The 23822-nt window shown below is 45.0% G+C and overlaps 1 protein-coding gene across 1 annotated transcript in view; it reads right to left on the reverse strand.

Annotated features, from left to right (window-relative positions):
* pde5ab (phosphodiesterase 5A, cGMP-specific, b) overlaps window positions 1-23822 on the reverse strand; it is a gene marked incomplete at both ends in the record, with an annotated part of 43033 nt that overhangs the window by 13890 nt on the left and 5321 nt on the right. The window contains 9 exons of the mRNA XM_080022957.1: window positions 1336-1395; window positions 3349-3524; window positions 5043-5127; window positions 6340-6448; window positions 10842-10909; window positions 16029-16166; window positions 17332-17421; window positions 17939-18010; window positions 18132-18221. Coding sequence (XP_079879083.1) covers window positions 1336-1395; window positions 3349-3524; window positions 5043-5127; window positions 6340-6448; window positions 10842-10909; window positions 16029-16166; window positions 17332-17421; window positions 17939-18010; window positions 18132-18221 — 888 coding nt within the window. The remainder of the gene's footprint in view (window positions 1-1335; window positions 1396-3348; window positions 3525-5042; window positions 5128-6339; window positions 6449-10841; window positions 10910-16028; window positions 16167-17331; window positions 17422-17938; window positions 18011-18131; window positions 18222-23822) is intronic.

Below are 23822 nucleotides of genomic sequence, written 5' to 3' on the forward strand. Positions count from 1 at the left end.
TGCTGCAGCTCAAAACTTGAGTATGAATCAGATGGAGTCTGCCGACAGAGAAAGGATGATTTGAAAACCGATGCTAGCCCCCGCCCCCCACCCTTTCCAGTGGTCCGAGGTGAGCTGAGAAATTCACACTCGGGGGGGGGGGGGGGGGGGGAGGAGTTCAGAGAAAGGGGTAAGTTCACCAGCATGAAGCCAGGTTTCCGTCAGAAACAAAATCCAGCTCACGAGAGGTGAAAAAGACATCAAGCAAGAAAGTCTTGTTTGCTGGTGATCTAGTATTAATCAGAGCCATACGTAGAGTAAGCTCCTCGCTGAGTGATGAGATGAGCTGAAGAGTGTGACCAGACTAAGCACCAATAGGTGCATAATGGAAAATTTGGTCCGGGTGTAATAATAATGCGAATGCTGTTGGTGTTGGTGACGACCATCCCTCTCAAAAAGGTCTCTACGGCGGCGGCAGTACCTTTTTAGCCAGATGTGAAGCTGACGAGCTGACAAAGCAAGGAGAGGGAATTGGTCCAGAAATCAAAATCTCCTTTTTTTTGTTTTCAGTGAGGTAGTTATAAGGTTCGTAAGATCATTTAAGCTCCTCAGATTTTTTCTAAACGGAGATCATTTGATCCGACGTGAAATATTCATTTGGAGGCGGAGTGATGGTCGTGGGCAATGACGGCGTTGATGTCGCGCACCAAAGCTCCACTGCAGCAAAAGGTCTCGGAGGTGGAGGTGGCAAACCATTGAAGATCCGACCACAATCGTCAATGTTTCTAGTCTCTTACATTAGCATGGGTATAGCCGATAGAGCCCTAAAACCCTAAAAAAGACGGTAACATGCATATTTTGGAACCATTATAGACTCACTTTAATGTGAGCGTCCCGTTTTAGAAAAGGAAATTTCACGTTTGTTCAAAATGGAGGCGTCATTTCATTTTGTGCAGCGCGCTGCTTGTCTGTGACACCAGTGAGTCCATCTTCAGGTGGTTGTGTGCAGTGTTGACCTGAGGCAACATCACTGAGAAAAGAACTTGTGAGTTTGTGCATGTGTGTGCGCGCGAGTGTGCGTGCGCGCGCGTGTGTGTGTGTGTGTGTGTGTATAATGTGGTAAGGCAGGTCATACAGAGTGGCTAAATGGGTTTTGTGGTTTCTTGCTGATTCAGCGCTGCGGTGTCCCGTTACATTATGCCATTATTCATTGTATGATTTGGCGGCTAAATGCACGGGCGACTGCTAATGCGTCGACATCCATGTGAGTGCGTTTGTGTATGTGTGTATATGTATGTCTGTACGGTAGTATGTACTGTATGTCTATGAGTGTTAAATTAATAAATTGTGATTTACCGCTGTAACCTGGAGCGCCCGCGTTTCTTCTGCGGCGGCAGAGGCGTGATATGACAGGACCTGTGGGATAAGACAAACATGCACAAACACATCACCTGGCGTCGACTGACCCTACGAAGACTTCGCTGAAGATGGCCGATGTACAGTCGGCTCCATTACTTAAGGACGTGAATCATACAGCATATGCCACTATATCTGCCAACATACATGAATTCGGCCGACTCTCATCTATGTATTAAAGACGCACACCAATGCCCAGCTCTCCTTGGACCATTCCTCATTTCAAAGAGACAGCCAATTGTCACTTATCCGTAATACTAAGATTCGCAGACGGACTTTGCAGCTCCACTCATCCAATGTTTAAAGCTGCTAGATGTCAACCGCCATTGCAACCATATGTTGCAAAGTGTCGAAACCAAATCAAGCTTTGGTGTCAAGTTGCATTTCTACCACATTTTTTGTCGACCTGTGAAATCACATTCATTTCTGTCATTTCTGACTCTCAAGTTGCTCGGTGCCCCCCCTCAACTAGCTGATTCTCTCAATAAGGGCAAAATGAATGCCGATTGATGGTGTTCAATTTTCATTCACTTCTATGACCAACATAAGCAAATGACAAAATCTATAAGAAAGTGTCTACATAATGATTCCAAACATTCCTCAATGCATGGCACTGAGTTAGATCACCTCCAGATGAGAAGAGACATAATGAGTCTCATATGCATAGAAACAATTATTGACAAATTACCAAATCCCTACACCACTGTATCACTAAACACTATCTATATCTTGCAAACAGCAATTTTTCTGGAGCAACTTCAGGTCTAAGCATATTTCACTTCCCAAAAACGTACGACCAGTAAATTGAAGTAGCTCATGTTCATGGTCACGGTAAGTCTCTCATAACAGCAATGCGACAGGCTGCAATGCATTTCAAATGGAGCTCGTCTTCATCCAGCTGCAGCGGGCGGAGCTATGCTCGGCGACGAGCCCACGGGTTCACGCCGATAAGGAAAGTTGAGCAGACTTCAACTTTGACGGCCAACAGGAGGGAAGGTACGCTCTCAGTGGTGCTGGGCTTTGGAAAACGGATGCCCGGACGGTCGGACCGCTGCTTAATCGTTCATGATTAGCCTGATTTTTAAATGAAAAAAAGTCTCTTAAAATATCGATAAAATAAGGAACACATTTCCCCAACAAGGATAATTCTTTATTTTAAGGGACGGATGGCAAGTTTTTTTCAAGAGGTGATATATTTTGCGAAGTAAACAACTACCCCATTTTAATAATAACAAATAAAAAAATACATGTCAACTTCAATCTATAAAATTTATATTAAACAGTGCAATTTTGAGCCAATACACCCACAAAAGCGGGTCAGGGGCACAGAGACCTGGCGACGAGACGAGAGCGGCTTGGCTTCACGCTGCAGCCCCAGTCCCGGGCGGCGGTGTGATTCTAACTTAAACAGGGGACTTTTCCAACGCAGTAATGGGGGACTTTTTTTCCCCAGGAGGAACTTAGCTTGGATATTTCCTGGTTCCAAAAAAGTCTACGCTACCACACGGGAGGCGGTACTTTTCGGGAGAATGGGAACCGTTGGGGCGGAGTTTGTGCTGCTGGACAATGGCGATTGATCAAATGCAAGCTACGCGAGAGTCATTGTTAAATATCAGGAAGCAGTTAATTTAACACTCATTGCTTGCTGGTAGTACTCGTTTCCACCGGCTACTTTTGTTTCATAAAAGAAAATTGAAAGCCAGTCCCCAAAATACAGCGACTGATGGACCTACAACAAAGTTCAAGCCCTAATAAGTGACGTTTCGCATCACCTCCTTCTGATTTGCATCCATCCACTTCCTCTTTTAGGGGCGGCTAAGGTTAAGGCGGAGGTTCTGGGCGAAAACGGTTCCTCATTTAGTTGCCGTACCTCGGTGGGAAAGCAACAAATGACATGGAGAGTACGTTGTGCGTGTGTGTGTGTGTGTGTGTGTGTGTGTGTAAGACACCAACCTCCAGTGTAACTTCCTGCTTGGCCATGGCCCGCTCCACCGTCTCGTACATCTGGGTGTTCTGAATGCCCAGGCCGCAGAATATGGTGAAGGCCTCCAAAAACTGCTCGTCGTTCCTGTTAAATGCCTTCACACCGCCGGACGCCTCGTCCATCTTGTTCACCAGCTGACATACACCTACGTGGATGCGGACGCGCACACATTTACTTGATTGAGCCTTTTTTTTGGGGGGGGGGGGGGACTTGAAGAGAGATCTGAAATATATGTTTTCGACTCCAACTTCAGTGACGGCGGTCACGTCTCGTGCGAGGACAGTCGTGTCGGGAAACACCTACCCTGTCGGAGTTGTACACCTGTATTGTCTCCGGTTGCAATGGCGACGGGAAAAGAGGTGGTAGCCCAAAACTGAGAGTACTCACAGCCTTATGGACACTGGTAAGCCACATGAGTGCCGTTGAATTTAGCATAACCGAGTTCAAGGACTTGCCCCCAAATTTGAGAGAGCATTTTCCCGTGACTGAAAGCTTAATACTTCTCCCTTACTTTTTTGTTTTCCCTCGACTTCAAGATGATCTCATTCTCTCACCGTGAATACTACTTAGGATTGGGCATCGCAAACCCCGTTTCGATCTCTACAGCTTTATTTCTTCTGAAAAGTAGTAAAGTAGAGGGTTTTTTTATTTTTATTAAAAAGGCTTTTTCTAATGTCGCTTTTAGTCTGGGAAGAGATGTGACGGAAGCGAAGGCCAAGGAGAGGAGAGGAGCCTTTGCGGCAATTACGTCTGTGTTTTGATGTGGCTCTTAAGGCTCTGAGGAGAGGCCCGGGGGACCTGTTTCGTTTGATCACGGAAAGGACGTGCGCACTCATTGCTTACCTTACCAGCTCGCTAACGGTGCATGGTGAACTATGCTAATGCTCAGGAACCCATTTGTGGATTTAAAAAAAGGGGATCGTCCTTGCCATCCCTTTTGTCGCCCCTTTCGTCCCCTTCTTGAATGCGGGATTTAAACCGACCAATGGCTCGAGGATCACGTCACGAGGTCCTCAGAAGTAGGGAAAAAAAAAAAAAGGCATCGGGGGTTCACGGCTTGAGCGAGCAAAGACGGGTCACAGGACCACTCCCCCCCCCCCCAGAAAATCAGCGCCGCAGCTTAAGTCGCTGTCACCAACAGACGAGGGTGACGAGGCTTTGTCACGGGTTGCAGGCACTTGAGAGGCCATCTCGCGGAACAGACAAAGAGCAGGAGAGGCAGAAAGAGAGAGAGAGAGAGGAAAAGCGAGTCAAGCGAGGGCCACATGACGTCATTTTCAAGGCCGATCTGAGCTCGGGCTGAGCCTGGGGTAGTCGCGCTGTCGAATGGCAGCTGTCTTCGATATGTGTGCGTGAGCCAAAGACTCAAATCTGTCTCTACACGCTCTCAATCAGCCGGTCAACATGTTCGATTTCACCTGGGCAAGTCCCCCGAAAATCCTTCGGCGTGTGCACGTCAAAGCTTCGAATCTCCATCTTTAGATTTGTGCTCCTCAAAGACAGCAGTTGTTATGTGTGGGCGCAGAAAGGACAGACAGGCATTTGCCTTTTCAGAAAGTCAATTTTCAGTCATTAAATGTGTACTGAACAATCTTTTCATTGTCGTTCAAAAATCACTTCATGCGGGTGAGGCCTATAGGAAGAGAGAACGATATAATCTTACCAATGACTTTGTCCTTTTTCCCATTCCTTATGGGGGTGCAGAGCAAACTCTTGATTTGGTTACTTGAGCGGTCTGGGTTTTCACTCTGTGGCAGACACAAAAATAAATTATCCACTGTATTTCATTATTTTTTATTAAATTAGGAAAGATACATGTACCTCATATATATGGGCATAAAGCGATATGGTGACATTTGACTCTGTATGTTCCTTCCCTCAAGTCCATATTCCCACTTATCAGAAGCTTTTGTGGTCATGATTTTTAGACTTCGAGGCTTTTGCAAATCAAGTCTCAAAAACATGTTTCCGACTAACAGTGATCTATAATCGATCCAGTCCAATTCAAGTAAGAAAATGGACTATATAATATTTGCACGGTATTTTTCAGAAGCTAGCCCTCTAGCTTTGGTGACATTCTCAACAACACGAAGCGCAGATTTGCGGGGTGGCAAGGGATGGCCATAGCCCCCGTGGAGTGAAGCCTGGCCACCCCATTGGCCACCCCAGTCGTAATCGCCTTTTTGGAGGATAATTTATAGGGCAGAATATTGGGAGGTTTGTTTAAAGGCGGAACCATTTCTGTACAGCTGCAACACACCTAAAATGCATTTTAGGTGTATGGTTCATAGTCGGCGCGTAACGCTAAACCACGGGTGGCAGTAGAGAGGAAGTACCGTGTGAAGCAGGACGTAGTAAACAAAGAGGAACGCTTAACAGCACGCATGGCTGCACGCACAGCATCGGTTAAACCGACAAAAGTGCCGAAAAGGAACTGGTCGGTCCGCCGGCCCGTTCCACGCAGAAACAGGAGAGGGGGTTTGAAGTTGTGTCCTGCTCCATGTTCGTCCTCCATGTTGGAAAAAACAATGGTTGCTATGTGTTGATACAGTAGATGAGCTATATATCAACATGAATGTAATGATTTGGTTGTCCAATTACTGGATCTTGTAAAGTCACAGTGGTACAGCGATGCTTTTCCAACGTTTTGCCTACTTTACCACTGCACACAAATAAGGCATTTTGCGCAATGATTTGCACCAATGAAATAGCAATTTTTTTACCAATATCCATATTCAGGCCAACTTAGTACTGCATGAGTAAATTCTGAGGTAGGGTCCCTTACGTTATATTTACAGGTTCTAAACATTTCAATTATTCATAGTTAGTTATCGGGGGGGTTAAACTGTCAACAACAGCGACCACAGAAGCTACCAGTAAAAGTTAGTTATATCGACGGAAGGAACATATGCAATCGAAACCTTCTACAAAAACAAATAAAAAAAAAAAAAAATTCTGACCGTCCATGGAAAGCAGTTTTCTTTGGTGATGTCGGCGATGTTGAGAAGCTGTACTGTGTTTTTAACATACTGGGCGTACATGTAGTTGATCTGGTTGACGTCACAGTCCCTGGGTCGGGGGGAGGACAAGGTACACATTAACTCCAGCTGAGAAAATTAGTAATTACAATGGGAATTCTTGGGTTGTACGCTCATGGTCCAAGACACTCTAAAGGGAACTGTCAAAAGCGCTCAATTAATTGGCAGTTCGCACTCAATTCAGGTAGAAAAAATACAGTACCGTAGACAAGGACACACCCCATGAGCTTGCACGCTACATCTGTTTTCGGGAATTGCACACATGATAAAGTGAAATTTGGTCTTTGGTCGAGGGCAGTCGGTTTCCTCAGTTATTTAGCGGCGGAATCTTGGGCGCTCACAGCTCCCAGTTCGTCGAGTAGCGGACGTATCGAAACAGACTTGTTCATTTCTGCCTCTCATGATGGCTGAAATGAACTGATTGGACCCGAGATAGGCATAGTTCCGAGAGGCAGCTGGAACCGTTCCTTCAGTTTTAACCGTTATCCAACCGAGCCGATAGCGCAAAAAAAAGAACATAGCTATGTTTTCAATGTCTCTCCAGCCGCCCTGTGAGTTGCTGCTTTCTACAAACTGGGTCATTCATGAAGACACTCAAATGTCCCGCAGCCTTAATTTGGATTAACTAACATAACATGAAATCGGATGAACCCTCCGACTAAAAATACAGAACTGTGCTCCACGCCGCCCGACATTACAAATATAGTTTTCCGATGCCGCATTCCAAAGCCAGGGCCCACATCTGGGACCCGGTCTGTGAGCCATCTGTCGCTTGGGGCCACGGCTGCCACCAGAGAGCCGCACCACACCTGAGCTCAACATGGCGGGCCAACTTTTCTTTTTTTTTTTTTTTACACACACACACACACACACACACACACACACACACACACACACACACACACACACACACACACACACACACACACACACACACACACACACACACACACACACACACACACACACACACACACAACAAACGTGTCTAATCCTTCCAGGTTTAATCAGCGCTTATATTTTGTTTTATCCGAGGTCGATCCGACCACAGAGTTGGCCCTGGTGCTGCATGATAAATGATTGAAATGGATATATAAATATGAACCAGGTCAAGTCAAAAGCAAATAGACGTTGGCTGCAGCGCCAGACGCTGGACTGGTTGACGGCTGAAGTGTGGTGTGTGCGTGTGTGTGTATTTTGTTGCGTCCCCAACATGCCTTTTCGTTTGCTGAAATGTGCATGTGAGGACCTCACTATCTGTGTATGTGTGCGCATGCGTGTGTGTGTGTGCGCGCCTGCATACGTGTGCGTGTGTGTGTGTGTGTGTGCGTGTGTTTGCAGGAAAGAAACCGCATGTATGTATTTAATTCAAGTGGAACAGCGGTAGCTCTATTATGGCTTAGTTTGTTATTTGGCTTCAGGCTTGTTATAACGAGTTCTATTCAGACTGGCCTCAGTTCAACCTCAGCTAACAAAGGTACAAATGCAATGTCTCACACACACACACACACACACACACACACACACACACACACACACACACACACACACACACACACACACACACACACACACACACACACACACACACACACACACACACACACACACACACACACACACGGGAGTGGGTCTACATGTGTATGGACACCAAAATACACACACATACAGTGCACATGTGCGTAATCAGTCAAGACATTCCAAATGATTCTCTTGATTTTCTTTCTTTCATTCTTCTTCTCCCACCAAAATCAGGTCACTGAATAGCTCATGGCTATACAGGAAAAAAAATAAATAATAAATAAAAAAAACATGACAGCTGTGTGTTTTAGGAAACGCAACCAAACTTTGGATCCAGCAACAAAAAAAAAAAAAAAAAAAAATTGCTTTTGCCCCACTTGTCAACTCGAGCAACCGGTTCTCGAAAATTACCCGGCTCGGGATCCATCTGTCTTGAAATCTGTTTCTCTCCCTTTCTCAGTGTTTCTGTTCCTTGTGGGCTAGTTCAAAACAGCTTGTAACGTGACAATGACAGCGCTGTTGGTCTCCCTCCTTTCTCACGGGCCCCCCTTTCACACTCGTCGCTCGGCGGCGGTGCAAACATATGCGCGGACGCCCGCGCATTGGCAAGCGGAACAGCTCGTCTCGCTTCCCAAGTCAGACTCCGTCCCGGCGACTCATAAAGGTCACACTTTTCACTCTTAATTAATAATGAAAACGACTGCCGCTGCTCTTGGGAAGCGTACAGATGGAAGAAACCGTTACGTTCCAGTCCCACGGTGAAAAAACCAAAGGTCTGCGGATTTCTGTGGACATTGATCCCTTCTTCTGAAATGGCATGCTAGCATACTATTTAAGTAACCCAAATCAATGTTCAGCATGTCCGAAACCGTACTCCGCTCAAATAGTAGGCAGAAAGCACCAAGGTGACATACTACATCCACTGAAATATTGTAGGATGCGAACATTGCACAGTACGCTGGCAAGTGTATTCCATAATGCATCGGAGAGCAAGACATCAGTAGTAGTTTCTGTCCTTTCTACCCTATGTATAGAAGTAAAGTTTCTGTACTTTCGATACTAAAGTACACCTGGTCTAAGTCTCAGTTATTGACTTTGGGGCAGGCATATGGAAATGCAAATGATCAACCTTGTGAGACGCAACAAAAACGGGAGGCGAAATGGGAGGCGTTTCAGATTGAACATTTTCTCTCATATATATAATGTGGCAATGTGGGGTGTTCATATTAGATGTGGCCAAAGTGTGAAATAATGTGGTGAATTAATGACAAAGTCAGCGCTGTGACCGCTGTGAACGCTCGGATCCGAAAGGTTTTTTCCACTCTCTGCAACAGCTGACGTCAGCTCATCACAGATTTCTTTATAAGGTCATCCGCTCCATCCGATCCCGCTGTGTGTTTCTCCAAATAAAACCAATAAAAAATAGTGTGTTCTTATTTTAGATGGATTTATTTTATGTTATTTTATTATCCGACTTTTAGTACGTCGTCTCCCACAAGCCTCCAGCGCGGCAACCAAAGTCAGAACAAACTTTTAAATGGGTCCTTGTCGTTCTGATATGAGTGAAGATTCAGCAACTGGATTGATTATTTCTCGCCCAAAATTTGTTCAGACACACAGAAACATAATTACACGTAATGTGTAATTAAGCACATGGACATCTGCCCAACTTGACTACTCTCCAGCCGAGAAAGCCCCTAGCGTTTCTTACTCCACATATGCAACTAATAGAGGCGTTGAATGCAACAACAGCATACATAGACTTCAGGACGGCTGTGACGGCAAAGCGGTTCTGGACGGCCTCCAAAACCCTCTGCCCTCCATTGCGCTAAACCAAAGACTGTAGAAGAGAAAAAAATGGACATAGCGTCTGTGACACCCTGATTCTGAAGAAACAATTTGAAGCCTTGAGTTTGGGTTCACGCATGCGGCCATCTTGGTTTTGGAAAACAGAGCTAGAACTTTCTAAATTTGGCCAGCAGAGTGGAGCCTTGGGAGCGCTTGAGGCGGGGAGTAAAACCACAAGATAGTTGGAGGAAGAGAGAAACGGCCACCTTGCTTGAACGCCATTGAGAGACGTGTCAATCGAGGCAACTACAGCCCCAAATATGCCTCTTTGAGCCTTAATGTCCTCTTTTCGGAACAATCATTTATTCGAGATCACAACCAAGACACCCATAAGAAGATTTAAACTTAGATATTGAGGGCCTTAAATCTTGTGGAAAAAACATTTGCGCTGTATTTCTAGCAAGAAGTTACTTTTTTCCCCATTGACTTCCATTCACAGAGGTTTTCTGTGGCTGCATCTAGGGGTCATTAGATACACTGCAGTTTAAAGCACTTCGGTCTTGGTTTCAACACTCAGCGGTAATGGTTGCCTCTTGTGCTAAACACATGGTTATGAGACATGGCCTGAGTCGACAGCTCCTGTCAACTCAGGCCAAAAAGACAGTTTCCTAAAGACCTCCCATCTAATGTGAAACACAGGGCTTTGACTGCATATACAGCACTGGATGCTGGCTCGTTGAGACATTAGCCCCGAATACATATGTGACCACAAACTCATGTGCTCAGCCATCAGTTTATGAGTGGTGAACAGATCTGCTCTGTCTTTGCTTTTTCTTTTGAATTTACTTCCAGGTGGCTTGCTGGCATGGTGAGACTTTGCTTGTACGGCCAAATCATTATTGTTAATCTTGAAACATCTGTCTCCACCTCGATCCATCTCTCATCGTATCCAGTGGTAAAATACATTCACGGTGGTACCATCCGAGTGCATAAAGCGTGTTAATTCCCCCATTTTGTTTGCTTTGGATGGACGGCGCATTAGTGTCAATGGGCTAACAGTGAATTAGCAAAGTTTGGATTTGAGCAGTGTTGAGCAGTCTTAGCTCGCCTCCTACCTCTTGTAGGTGTCGAGGCCCTCGCAGAGTTCCTCGTAGCACATGTGAAAGACGCTGGAGAAGGAGTTCTGCGGGAGAGAAGTAAGACGTGGTTATTTATCTTCAATAACGACAGACATTACCCAAATCTAGGGGTTTGCTCGACCCTGGCAGCATATATGGGAGCGTTTGCGGGGTTGGGGCTTAATGCGGTTAGGCTCAGGTGACAGAGAACACACAGATAGACCAACGCAAGGCCTTGGATAGGTCTATTTCATCGCCTCAAGACAGAGAAAATGTGTGTGTATGGCCAATGTGTGTGTTCCCTGGATGTACCCCCCTGACTCCCCCAAACCCATCAATTAATCCATTACAAACTTGTGGCAGTGTCCAACGGCCCAGAGCTTGGTAGTAGCTCAGAGCCAACAGCCTCAAATGTTTCCCCTTTGCAGAAAAAAATGGGAGCAACTTGATCTATGACCAATCTAGCCTGGTCAGGAGGGAAGTTTCGTCCCTGCATACCGCAAGCCCCTTTTAGGGACTTGTTTTCTCCCGACCGGTGGGTACCCTTTCAACAAAAAACGACCCCACGTTGTTTTTCCACTTATCTTTACTAGGTGAGAGTCTTCTGTCAGGATGTTTATTCCTCAGAGATCGTCCCTTCTGCAGCACTCCGAGATGAAAGGGTGGACGGGGGGCTTTTTAACAATGTTGGAAAACGTAGGATGTTGTTAATTCCGATGCATCTGGGTGACGGATATAAAGTTATTTTAAACAAAAAGAGAGGCCAGGAAATGTTGTGACATTTACGGAGCAGCCTCTGTTTAAACGGGGGAAGCGGACGTTTTATACAGGGAGGGTTTTCTGCACATGGAACTGGCGAATGACTTGAACTCTGAAAATATTCAAGTAAAAAAAAAAGACTTTTGGCAATGGGCCTGTACATCTACAGAAAGCTCATTAACTTTGTGCCATTTAATCTTGCGACGTCCAAAAAAGGGCACGATCGTTTTTACGAGACAGGTGAATGTGGTTAAGATATGAGCTTTGTGTAGACTGAAGTAAAGCTTAATACCTCTTTGGCAATTGTGGTCCTAATAAAGAGACATCCATGCCTTCCATGCTCTGCTGACCATCTGCTCTGCATTTCTTGTTCGAACCAGGCATTTTAAAGTTCCGAAAAGACAGAGTAAAACCCTGTAATTTCAACAGAGGGTGTGCCGCAGGTGGTTCTGATAGGATGCTTGCTTTGAGTACATATTTCTCCATGAAATGGACCTCCTTTCGGCAATCCTACCTGTGTTTCTCATGCTTTAAAGAGGTTTATCAGGTTATTACTGCCACTTCCAGCAAGACGGGTATATAATATCCTGGCAACATACAGACATGTTAACATCCACGAGAAACTTTCGCAAACCATATTTTTGTTACAAAACAGAATTTTTGTATGAAAGAATGTCTGCAGAAAAAGGGAGACAGGAAATTTAGAGGGGAAGCAGAAAGTGAGAGTGGAAGAGAGACAAAAGCATTTTGCCTTTTGGATAAGGCCATTGTGCCCTTGCACATTGACACACACCCATGCATGCACAGATGTATTCTGATATTTCTCAGCAGACTTTTGGCGAGTTCCAGCAAACTCCCCAACCTTCTCCGTCATCTCTGGGGTGGGGGGGGGGGATAATTAACAACAGACGATCCATAACAGATCTATCAATCGCGAGCCACATGTCAAATTCTATTAGAGATGACAATACACACTCATGAGCACCCTCCCTCTCCCCATGCGTTCTGCGCATGTACCCCTGCAGACAAAGCTACACTGACTCACTCGGGCAAACTGTCTGCTATCAATTATTATATTTTAGCTAAATCCGTGTAGCCCTCCCAGGACCTCCGATTGTTAAGGGCTAGCTTGTAATTTTCTCCCTACTTCCTACCGGAAATATTTCTCTCTATGAGCGGACAACTACACATGTTACAGTAGTGGAGTAGACTTTTGTCCGAGACTGTGACTCTGAGTGAAATTGGTATTCTCGTCATGGGTAGTTTAGATGGGAAAATGGGATGTAGGCTGTCACTTGGTTTGCGTGACAGATGAAAGCGGGCGTCATAGCGCTAACTGCTCGACGTGATCCACAGGGAACTTCTGTCTACACTTTCTGTGCAATACAGATGCTAGGACTTCTTTTGAAAAGTGCTTTTACCGGAGGCAAAGATTGTCTACTTTTTTTTTGCTGGGATAGGACCCAAGCTGAGTTGGTGAAGCCCTTTACTTCAACAACCGTGTATATGGGCTGTCAACGGCGACGGGAGCCGTGAAAAGAGCCCTTCATCTCAGAGCCAGTGCTGATTTTGTGAACAAAAACTATGACGAAAAATGTTCATCAACAACCTTCTTTTCCATGACTAAGACAAGACGTTGACAAGCTAAAAATAGATCTTTGATAATAAAAAACATGACAAAATCTGTGTTTTGTTTTTGTTGACGAGAGGGGACTAAAGTGTTAGTGGTGGGCTATCAGACATTCAAAATGCATGATATTTCCCCCCCTATTGAGCCTATGTTGTCTCTAAACTTATTTTCAAAACAGAGTTTTTGAGTCCTTTGACACACACGTAGATCCAGATAATCCTTTGTTATTCCGTGCGATGTCAAGTAAGAATGTGAAACCGTTTTGATAAAATAAGGTTATAAAGTGTATCGAGTCAAACGACTACACCGGCAAGAGGTGACCTCACTTCCATAATAAGTGCCGAAAGAAACGACCACAAATAAACACCAGAAGCAAAATAATTCACTTCTCTGTGAGAACATATAATCTCTGTGCCGTTATAGATTATGAGAAGGCGGCAGAAACTCTCAATTATATCACGGCACTGCGCTGGCAGCGCTGGGTCCTCCCAGAAAGCAACAATTCCCAGAATGCAAATGCGTTTTGACTAAAATTTTATCTAAAAGTTGACTAAAATGTAATGAATTTTTGTTGACTAAAACTGGACTAAAACTATGAAGGATAAAAATTACTGAAATGTGACAAAAACCACTCAGCATTTTCCGCCTAAGGACTAATACTAAAGCCCTTTGCCCACATGGAATCCGTAACATTGCTGGATAACTGCAAAGGCACTAGGTAGTCATTCCCACATGGCCTCCTTCACGGAGAAGTTCTGTATGGAGTCTGTTCCCACATAGATGACTGTTACAGACACATAACGTAATGCTCGCGCGAGATGTGTCCAATATCACGCGAGACAAGGCAATAGAGTCGGTTTTGTTTTTAGAAGGTCCCTGCCCCTCCCAGACGGCTGGGACAGAGCCCCTGTCCCCAGGTGCAATAACCCTAACCCAAAGTTATTAAAGCAGCTGTGCGCCACGGATCTGATTGGACTTGCTAAAACCAATATCTTTTTTTAATATTTGTACCAAATAAATATTTGTAAAAACCCACTATTTGTGCTTTATTTGGATTCAGCTCCACCCCTACTTGACGGCAATGTTACTGCTTCCATTCCCACATACTTCCATTCACAGCCGTACCGGCAATTTCACGGAAATGATACTATGTCAAGAGCGGGGCGATTTATGGAACGTCTTTTACGGAACATCGACACCGGCTAATTTTTCCACATGGCGCTAATACGGAACATTTCCATTCGATTTACGGCTTTCAGAGCAAGTGTGAAGGGGGCTTAACACTCAATCTAAAATAGCTGCCAGAATTAACACTGCTCAGAGCAAGTTTCTGGGAGAGAGAGAGAGAGCGAGAGAGAGCTGTTGTGCCAACTGTCAGCTCCTTGGGGAACAGACCCACGCATCGGCACAAAAAGAATCTCACTCACATACTCACAAAGTCACACAGGCACGGTGGCTTTATAGTTGAGCTTACGCCAGTTGGGAGATCACATATACTTATTCCAAGAAATATCTCAAGCATCTTGTTTGAGTCTAACAAAAACAGAGCCCTGAAATCTCAGAGGTTTGTAGTTACTTTGGCAAAGCGAATGTATACATTTAAGAGCACAACAATAACAATCTTAGGCCAACCTCTTTAACTTCACAGTGTTCCCTGCTACGTTGCCCCGCAAATCCATCAGGTACAGGAATGAACTGAAAATATCATACCACGGGACGTTCATTTGCCTTCCAACAAATATTTACAATAACTTGGCAGACAAACGTTGTGGAGCTGTTATCATGCAAGTGAGATAGAAATGCAATGTTTAGGTTTCGGAAATGAAATACAGGCGAAAGAGCAGCTGTTCAGATACAGTTCCGAACTAACATGATTCATTTAAATGACACAACAATCCTGCCAAAAAGCAAAGTATCTGCTGACGAATGAGTGAATAACTCGCATAGGAATGATGGAATTAAGCGACGTGCTGAAGATATGTAGTTGAACAGCCACAAACTCCCTTCACTGTCATTTGAGTCCAACAGCACTGTGGCCCAATCGAATGTATTATTGTTCCTGGAAACACCCCAAGCTATAAATAACCATTGTTTTGAAGGGTAAGCCAACAAATATTTAAGAATGGCCACGTTTTTATCCAGATGTGTTGTTTCTGTGACATTTGATGGGTAAATGTTATGAAAAAGCCATTATTTTCCTGCCCAAAGAGATTAAGTTAATAAGTTGATGGTTGACAAATGATGAGTTGCCTACACCACCTTTATGTGTTCGCGTGCTCCTGTGCAACGTGAGCGGTACAGAGAGACAGGGCATCAGACAAAAGGGAGGAAGTCCGTTGAGAGGCAGAACGTTGCACCATGTCACACTGTGTTTTGTGCCAACAGTGCTTCAACTCAGCCGTTGCCCGACTGTAGTTACCCCTTCAGTAAGCCCTTCATTTCCCTCTGCCACGAGACGATTCTCTTCTGTTTTGTTCTCACGCCCCACATTGCTTCGCACGCCGACTCCATAATTACAAGAGGGTTTAGTTCCCTTACTCTTAAACATTTCATTTTGGAATTTCAGCTCTTGCTTCAAAAAACTTACAATCAAAATAAATAAATAAACTGCAGAGCATGCTTCAACTTCTACATCATCATACATTACAGGAAATGACAAGTGTATGGACCGTTTACGCAGGGACTGAAATTCTGCAGGAGCCATTTGCCTGGTCTGTTTGGACACACAGCTTGGCAGGGAGAAGTCTGACATGAACAAAGAGCTCCACGAGTGTGTAATGCGCATGTGTACTCGCCATGGAGTCTTCGTCGGCGATGAAGACCGTGCAAGCCTGAGCCTGCATGAAGGAGAGGATGGTGCCTGCAATCTTCCTCACCAAGACCTCGAGGGACTGTTGCTCCTCAAAGATCAGACTAGCCAGGTCCAGCAGCACCTGGAGAACACAATCAGACACACTCACAAACATGACGGGGGTCAAATTGCGGGCAGATGAGCATCTGACATCTTTCTATATGGACCTTCCGGAAGTTATCAAACTCACTGATGACTTTGAAGACTTGGTACCATAACATTCCCATTGGCAGAGCTAAACTCTTTTCCTGTACTGCAGTCAAGTGAGCCGTAGTTAGAGTTAAACCGTAGTTAAACCTAAGTTCCAGCTACCGTTCAATTTTTGTTGTGCAACTATTATACCCCTTTCCCACTGCACCAAAAGCCCGGTAACACCCGCTAACATTTGGCATCCGTCACCAGTGGGAAAGGAAAAGCTTGCGTCTCAGTCCCGGGTCAAATGACCCGGCAATAGATCAGGGTTTTGATCGGCTCCACCTCTGATCGGCTCTGATGTGAACAGGACACACCAATTAGGACAAGCTAATTTTGGCCCTCTTTACATGAGCGATGTGACGCGCGCTGAAATTCCAAAAACTGGTGTATAAATAAACAGGAATATCCTTGTATCATTCCATCATTTCATATCTCATTTAGAATCAAAAATCAGAAGTTATTGACTTTTTTCCGCATGGGGGACGTGAAATGTTGTGAGTATGGGGATCACACCATCAGGACCACAGCGGCGAACCCCCACGCTCCCTGGTGGTCCCCACTCCACACCACCGAAGGACCGGTGCACGCGCCGGCAGCATGGAGTATCCGTGTGCAGATGCACACTGGCAGCATGGGCCCCTACTTCATAATTCTATCGTATTTTGAGCGTGCTTCAGTGCTCAAAACACTTTTTTTCAAGTTTTACAGTGTAATGTCGTTGTTTGTTTAAGTTATTGTCTCCTCTACTGTTTTACTCCCAATTACACCACCATGACCTTGAACCATGACACGCCCCTTTTTCGGCATGTTTGTGCATGTCGAACGTGACACACCAGAAAAAAAAGGACATTGCTCCTGGCAATGTGAAAGGTGTCAATCGCAATGTGTCAAGCAATTGCACATTGCGATAAAACCCGGGTAAACCCGTTAATTTTGGTGTGAAAACAGTATTAGTATAATTACGGTACTATCGGTATCACTGGTTCTAGATAGCTAGATAGATAGATAGATCGATAGATAGACAGATGGATAGATGGATCTACCGAACCCACCTGGTTGCGTCTGATTTCCAGCTGCGAGGTCTCGTAGAGCTGGGCGTTGTGCAGCACAATCCCTGAGAAGGCCAGGTAGGAGGAGAAGTCCTGTGTGTGGAGAACAGCACAGACAATAACAATGTGCCACTGGGTGTATGTGGTGATGGGAGGGGTTTCAGACCAAAAAACGTGTTGAGAGAAGAGTGGACAGTGACCACTAAATTACTGACAAAATTGAGGAAAAGGCAAAAAAGGTGTTTCGCACAATTGATATTGAATGCGACTGATTACTCTTTGTATTCCAACAAAACAAACACCCAAACCGACACTTCCGAACCACCGACTGAACCAAACAAACCAAGTGTCAGAAAATCAAACGACTTGTTTTACATGTTGACTCGTCAAAAACCGAATCTCAAAAAAAGAGTCTAACCTTTCATCGTTACCTATAGCCGTCACTTTCCAAGAGAAACTTGTTCCGATGAACTGGAACTGATTAATTAGATAAACGATTACAGCCTTGCAATTTAGGTCTTCCTACACAAAAGCTAATTACCATTATTTATTCATCTTTTCGTGGATTTTTGAAAATAGACTAGACGAGGAGACAAGGAATTTAACCAACCTTTTCATCCTGTTCGGTGAAGGCCCCGTTCTCGCCACATTTTTTGTTGATGGCCTGTGCCACTCCCACCACCTTGGGAAGGACGGAAAGGAAGAAGAGAGAGAGAGGCTTGCTTTGGAGGAGGGAGAAATGAATGCTCGCATTGTTCAGTGGTATGCAAAGATCGACTTTGATTGTTGTTTGTCTCTGGTACCTCTTCTCTGTGATTCTTGATGGGCAGACACAGGATGCTTTCGGTCTTGTATCCCGTGATCAGGTCCACCTCAGCGTTGAACCTGGGATCCTGGGGTGATGCAAGACACACATACACACAACGGTGAATCACATACGCTTACATCATCCATAAGCACAAAGTAAGACAACATCGCCCACTAACCCTAACCCTACTCCACTACCCTAACCCTAACCCACCACCCTAACCCTTTCTCCGCTCAGGACAGAACATTTGATCAAGACATGGAAGAAATAACTCTCAGCGCGGGAAAGTACATTTTTCTGCATTTAAGCTCCCACTTCAAGGAGTGAAGTGTCTTGTCAAGGTACACTCAGGGCCAGCTGATACCATCTTGCTGGCTTCTCCCACACACTCCAATACACCTACCTGTTCACTGACTTTTAAAAACTCTTGCACTTCTTTCCTCCAGTTAACATTGACTCCTATACATCTCCACTTACGGGCATTTTTTTCATAACCAAACCAAGGCCTCATTTTGCGAGTGAAATACCCCCTGCCGGCACTACTGAACCTCATTGGGATTCATCCCCCCCGGATCCCCTGGCAATGACCCTCTCCCCTCACCCTCGAAGCAGGAAGTACAGTTAACCCTAATTTTGGAGCAGAAAAGCAACGTTTATTTCTCGGTTAGCTTTCGAAATTTGAGAAATATCCATTGGATAAACCCCATAGAGCTCAAAACAGAAACCCAGAAGTTACAGACAGCTTGCGCAGTGGATGCTTTGTGTCTTTCTTTCTTGGATGCAGGACAGTGAAGCCATTGATATGAGAAACGCTCACCCGCAGATTGGTTTGGACTGCGCGCCTGCCAAGTACTTTACCCACAGCAGGGCAATACCAGTGTAAACAACAGGGGGAGAGAGGTTTTTCTATTTTTTTGTTTTGTTTGCCATCTCACTTCCATTTTGAACATACTGTGATAAAGGGAGGGGGGTATCCAATCGGGAGGGATGCAGAGCGAGTTGATGTGCTTCACATGAAAATAATACAAAAACGTCTTAGGCCTACTCAAGACCTTACCTAGCCTACTAGAGGTTATGGTTGGATCAGACTCAGATCATCAGGCAGGTTGTTCCAAAGAGTGGGACCACAGTAATGAAATGCAGCTTCACCACAGTTTTCTTTTATTGGAACAGCTAACAGACCACTGCCTGATGATCTGAGAGGGCTGGTTGGTTCACAACCAGTGAGAAGGTCAAAGGCGTAACCAGGAGCCAAACCATTCAAAGCCATAGACAAGTGATGTTTTGAAGTTAATTCTGTGACATACTGAAGTGATCCAAGAATGCAACCTGTGCTGACGTGAGTCTGACTAGTATGATATATACATGGACGTGATTGGACCGGCGAGCAAATTGGAAACAGGTGGACCTTCTGAGTGATTTCCTTCAAGTTCCCGTATGTGTGACGGCCATTTCAATTTCATCCATTGCTCCCTCTTTCACAGTCTCTCCTTCTCGTAAGGTCTCTCAAAATACGTACATACCTGAGTATGCAGGAAGGTAGGGTTAGGGTTAGGTTATTTCGGGAGTCTGGGTGGAGAATGCACTTGCCATTGCTATACTGGGGGCTCCTCTTTCCGCAGCCCCCCCCATTCAGGCCACCTGGTGTTCCATGCCTCCAGGGTACCAAGTCGGGTGATCCATTTAGCTTTTTGCCCCTCTCCTCCATCTATTGGATGCTGTTGTCCTCTGGTGCCTTACATTGGATTTGTGGTGGCTGATGCATTGTCATAGGGGGTTCCTTGTTTCACCCACATAACTTATTCCACAAGTGCCACACTTAATCCAATAGAAGGTTTTTGGTGTGGTGATGCTCCTCTTACCATGGCATATGCAGCTCAGTCTGTAGATTGGATGCTGTCAGCGGGTGCGAAAACCCCGCAGTTCTTCTCCTGTCTGGTGCTTGTAGTGTAATTTGGCACTAACCAAAGAGTCTTTGAGCTTTTCAGCCTGTTGAGAGAACGGCGTCAAATTATTTTTGAGTTTCCTGTTCAGGACTATGGAGTGTGCTGAGATGGTGGTGACCAGTGGGATGATTCTTCTGTCATCCCTGTGTTTCACAATTTTGTATATTTTCTGCGCTGTCCTCAGGAAACTCCAGGTGTAGCCCCTGTTTTTGAGTGCTGTGAACAGGGTGTGGTTTGGCTCTTTGAAGTTCTCGTTGTGAGCAGATCCTTTGGAATGGTAGAAGCTGGGAATTTACTAAACCCTAAAATGTCTGCTTAGAATGAAACCTGGTTGTATCCAGTAGGGCAGTCCAGGAGTGTATCTATAGGTTTGAAGTATACCTTTGTGTCCAGTTTGCCGGTCTCGTCGAAGCCCCTGCCCTTGTAGGAAGTGGTGTCCAGGAAATCCATCTTGGTGTTATTTGTGACTTTGGCAGTTTTGCAGTTTTCCTACCGCACGACACCCCAGTGTCTGTGGGTCTGGGAACTTGGTGAACACCATCCTAATTTCTTGAAGGCCCGGTACCAGTTCAATGTTGGGGTAGAGATTGACTATATATCCTGAGAAAAGAAACTCTTCCTGTAGGAGAACCCCACAAGCCAACCAAGTGGCTTTTCCCGTGCTTCCCCATGACACAGAGACACAGGCAAGAATGTGGAGAACAAGCCATTTTATTGAAGAGAGTAGCAAGATGTAACAAGCGGGTGCAGATGAAACTTCATGACAACGGCTCCCCTCCCCTACCCATCCAGATGGTTTCTGCGTTTTCCTAGGGTGTTTTCCTGGTCTTGGTTCCCATTCTGATGCTGGTATAAAGTCCGTCTTGGCCCTGTGGTGTTTGACTAAAAAGGTTGGTAGTCTCAACCGTCTGGGGTATCTTTCAATGTCCACTCTTGTGGTTTGGCTCCTCTGGTAGTAGCCAGTACAGGTACAAAAAATGTCCCCTATGTCACTGTGTTTGTGTTCGGTGGGGGAATCACTTCTCTAAAAAAGACAGCCAGTGTGCCCAGATTCTTCCGCTGGTCGTTGGGTCCCAGTGGACCCCATCACTTGTTTTAAAGGACTCCTGGGCAATGGGAGGGATGGTGTTTCCTTGTGTTGGAGGAAGGCATTCATTTATTTTACCTGTTGGCGCTCAGTCTCAGGGTTTCAGCTATGTTCAGTAGTGGGATCCTGATGCGTGCCAACGGGAAGGTTGTCTTTGCTGCCTCCATCATGCTGCATTCGTTGATCCCAAATGCCAGGATCACTTGGTCCACATCGTCGCTGGTGGGAGTGTTCCTCCGGGGAAGGTGGGCTGCATGTTTGAATCTGGCCCATAGGTAGCAGGCCACTTGTAGGCTGTCACCGAGTGTATTGTTTTCTGGGAAGTGTTGCAGGTTCGAATCCCCTAGGGTGGTGGATTAGGGTGGTGGGTTAGGGATAGGGTTGGTCGGTGATGTCTTCAAATGTTTTCTCTTGAATGGAGAAAATTGAATGGTATGAACGATCCTCAGTGACCGCGTTCATGGCTTCATGTCAACCTGGTGAGGCCAATTCCACAGATTAAAATAATAGGATTTCTAAAACTAAAACCACAAAAATCGTAGCACATGTGGAGAGAGGCCACCCTCATATTATGTGCAGCGTCGTTTCTTGCTCACCAGGGGGCCCCGAAGCCACCATTTAGGCCTTTTTAAAAAAAAAATCTTTAAATTAAGATGATAGGTCTCTCTAGCGCCCTCTTATTCTGTTCAATGGCCTAAATTATTTTATGTTCATTCTGTGTAATGGACTAACTTATTTTAATTATTGTTTTTTTGGATGGGAAAGGGCTATTTTTAATATGTTTAGTATTTATCAGTTGCCTTAATTTTAATTCCTTGTTCCAAACATTTCAAATGAACATTTGAAGGAAAATGCAGCATCTGTCTCATTAATGCACATTTGGGAGATGTTACAATGCAGATTCGGTAAGTCCTGTACGTTTTCATGAGTTTCTTGATGTGGGGGGGGCCCCAGTGATTCCAATTTATTATCATTTTCTGTAGGTTTAAAATGCTGGGGTCAATTGAGATGTTTGACTTGAATTTGAGAGAAAAAAAAAGATGTTGAGAGTTTTTCAAGGATCTAGCCTCTCAAAGTGCACCAGATTTTAAACGTTAAATGCATGCCCCAGACAACCTTAGAGGGTTTGGAATCCCCCCCACAATACTTTCACAAAATAGGGGCTCCCAAACAACATTTGGCATGGAGCCCCCAAAAAGCTAGAAACAGCCCTGGCTATGTGTTTCCACTACTACTGCTCATACGCTGACTTTATGTCACAGTGTACAAACACACTCATCATAGGGCCAGATTTATGTATTTACAACCCAGATGTGTACACATGCATTCATTTATACACCGTGTACTTGCTATCTTGCCCTCTCTCGCTCACTCTATATTCTTCTCTTGTTTTTCTTTCTTTCTCACCCCCCTACACACACACACACACACACACACCCACACCCACACACACCTCAGTTGCGCAACGCTGTGTGTCGTGAGTATCTGTGTGGGTCGGAGCGTCTGTCTTTTTACAGCTGGGATTCAACAGGGGGTGCACAGAGAGGAGTCACTGACGCGCGCACACACACACACACACACACACACACACACACACACACACACACACACACACACACACACACACACACACACGTGAGAAAGGGAAGCCAGCAATCAGGGAAAAACAACATTTGATAAACTACGACTTTATGTACACCATGGTCTTCCCGACGACACAAAATAAGCTTCCAGCTTCCGGCCTCTAGAGTACGTACTGAGACTATGAAACAATGTAAAAGAAAAAAGAAAGAAAGAAAAAGTAAATCAATATTTTAATCAAGCAAAATGCCCAGATAATGGAAATCTTGTGCTCAAAATGTCTTTATAGTTGTTTCAAATTGCACCAAAGTCATTGTATTCTTCAAATATTCCTCTTGAAATTTGAAATCCGAGTGCAGCTTTCTTTAAAATGTGAATCATTTCACTGAAAGAAATAAGTAAGCCGAGAATAAGTAAGCCTATAAGTAAGCTTAAAACAAATTCTAAGTAGAATAATTGAGGACATCTCCTCTCAAAGCTCGCTGAATTACGTTGAACAAACAATTCTCTTCCAGTCGATTTATTGCAAAAGACGTCAGCCTGAACATGTAATTAAATGGTTCTCGAGAGCGAACCGCACCAGGCGGTTAGAAAGTCATTTAAGGGAGATCCCAGGTCCGGGGATTGATTTTTTTTGGGTACTTGATATGTGTTGAAACCCGATAGCCCATAAGGTCGATAAAGTGAAGCTGTCAAGTGGGACTCTTCCTCTCTGCTCCTCGGTGAAAGGAGCGCAAATGAGAGGAGACTGTGTGTGTGTGTGTGTGTGTGTGTGTTGAACCTTGCTGACCTGTTTTTTAACCTTCCTCCTCTCTCTCTTTTTCCTTTCTCTCTCCCTCTTGGATCTGTACTCTGTCAGCAAATGACCATCAAAAGCCCCAAACCAGCACCAACACTGCCCGTTTCCATACGCAACACACACACACACACACACACACACACACACACACACACACACACACACACACACACACACACACACACACACACACACACACACACACACACACACACAATGACACAAAATGCACTACTAAGACTCAAAACCGCCCTCAAAACAGTCATGACCTGA

Source organism: Zeus faber (assembly GCF_960531495.2).
Source record: "Zeus faber genome assembly, chromosome: 22".
Taxonomy (NCBI): Eukaryota; Metazoa; Chordata; class Actinopteri; order Zeiformes; family Zeidae; genus Zeus; species Zeus faber.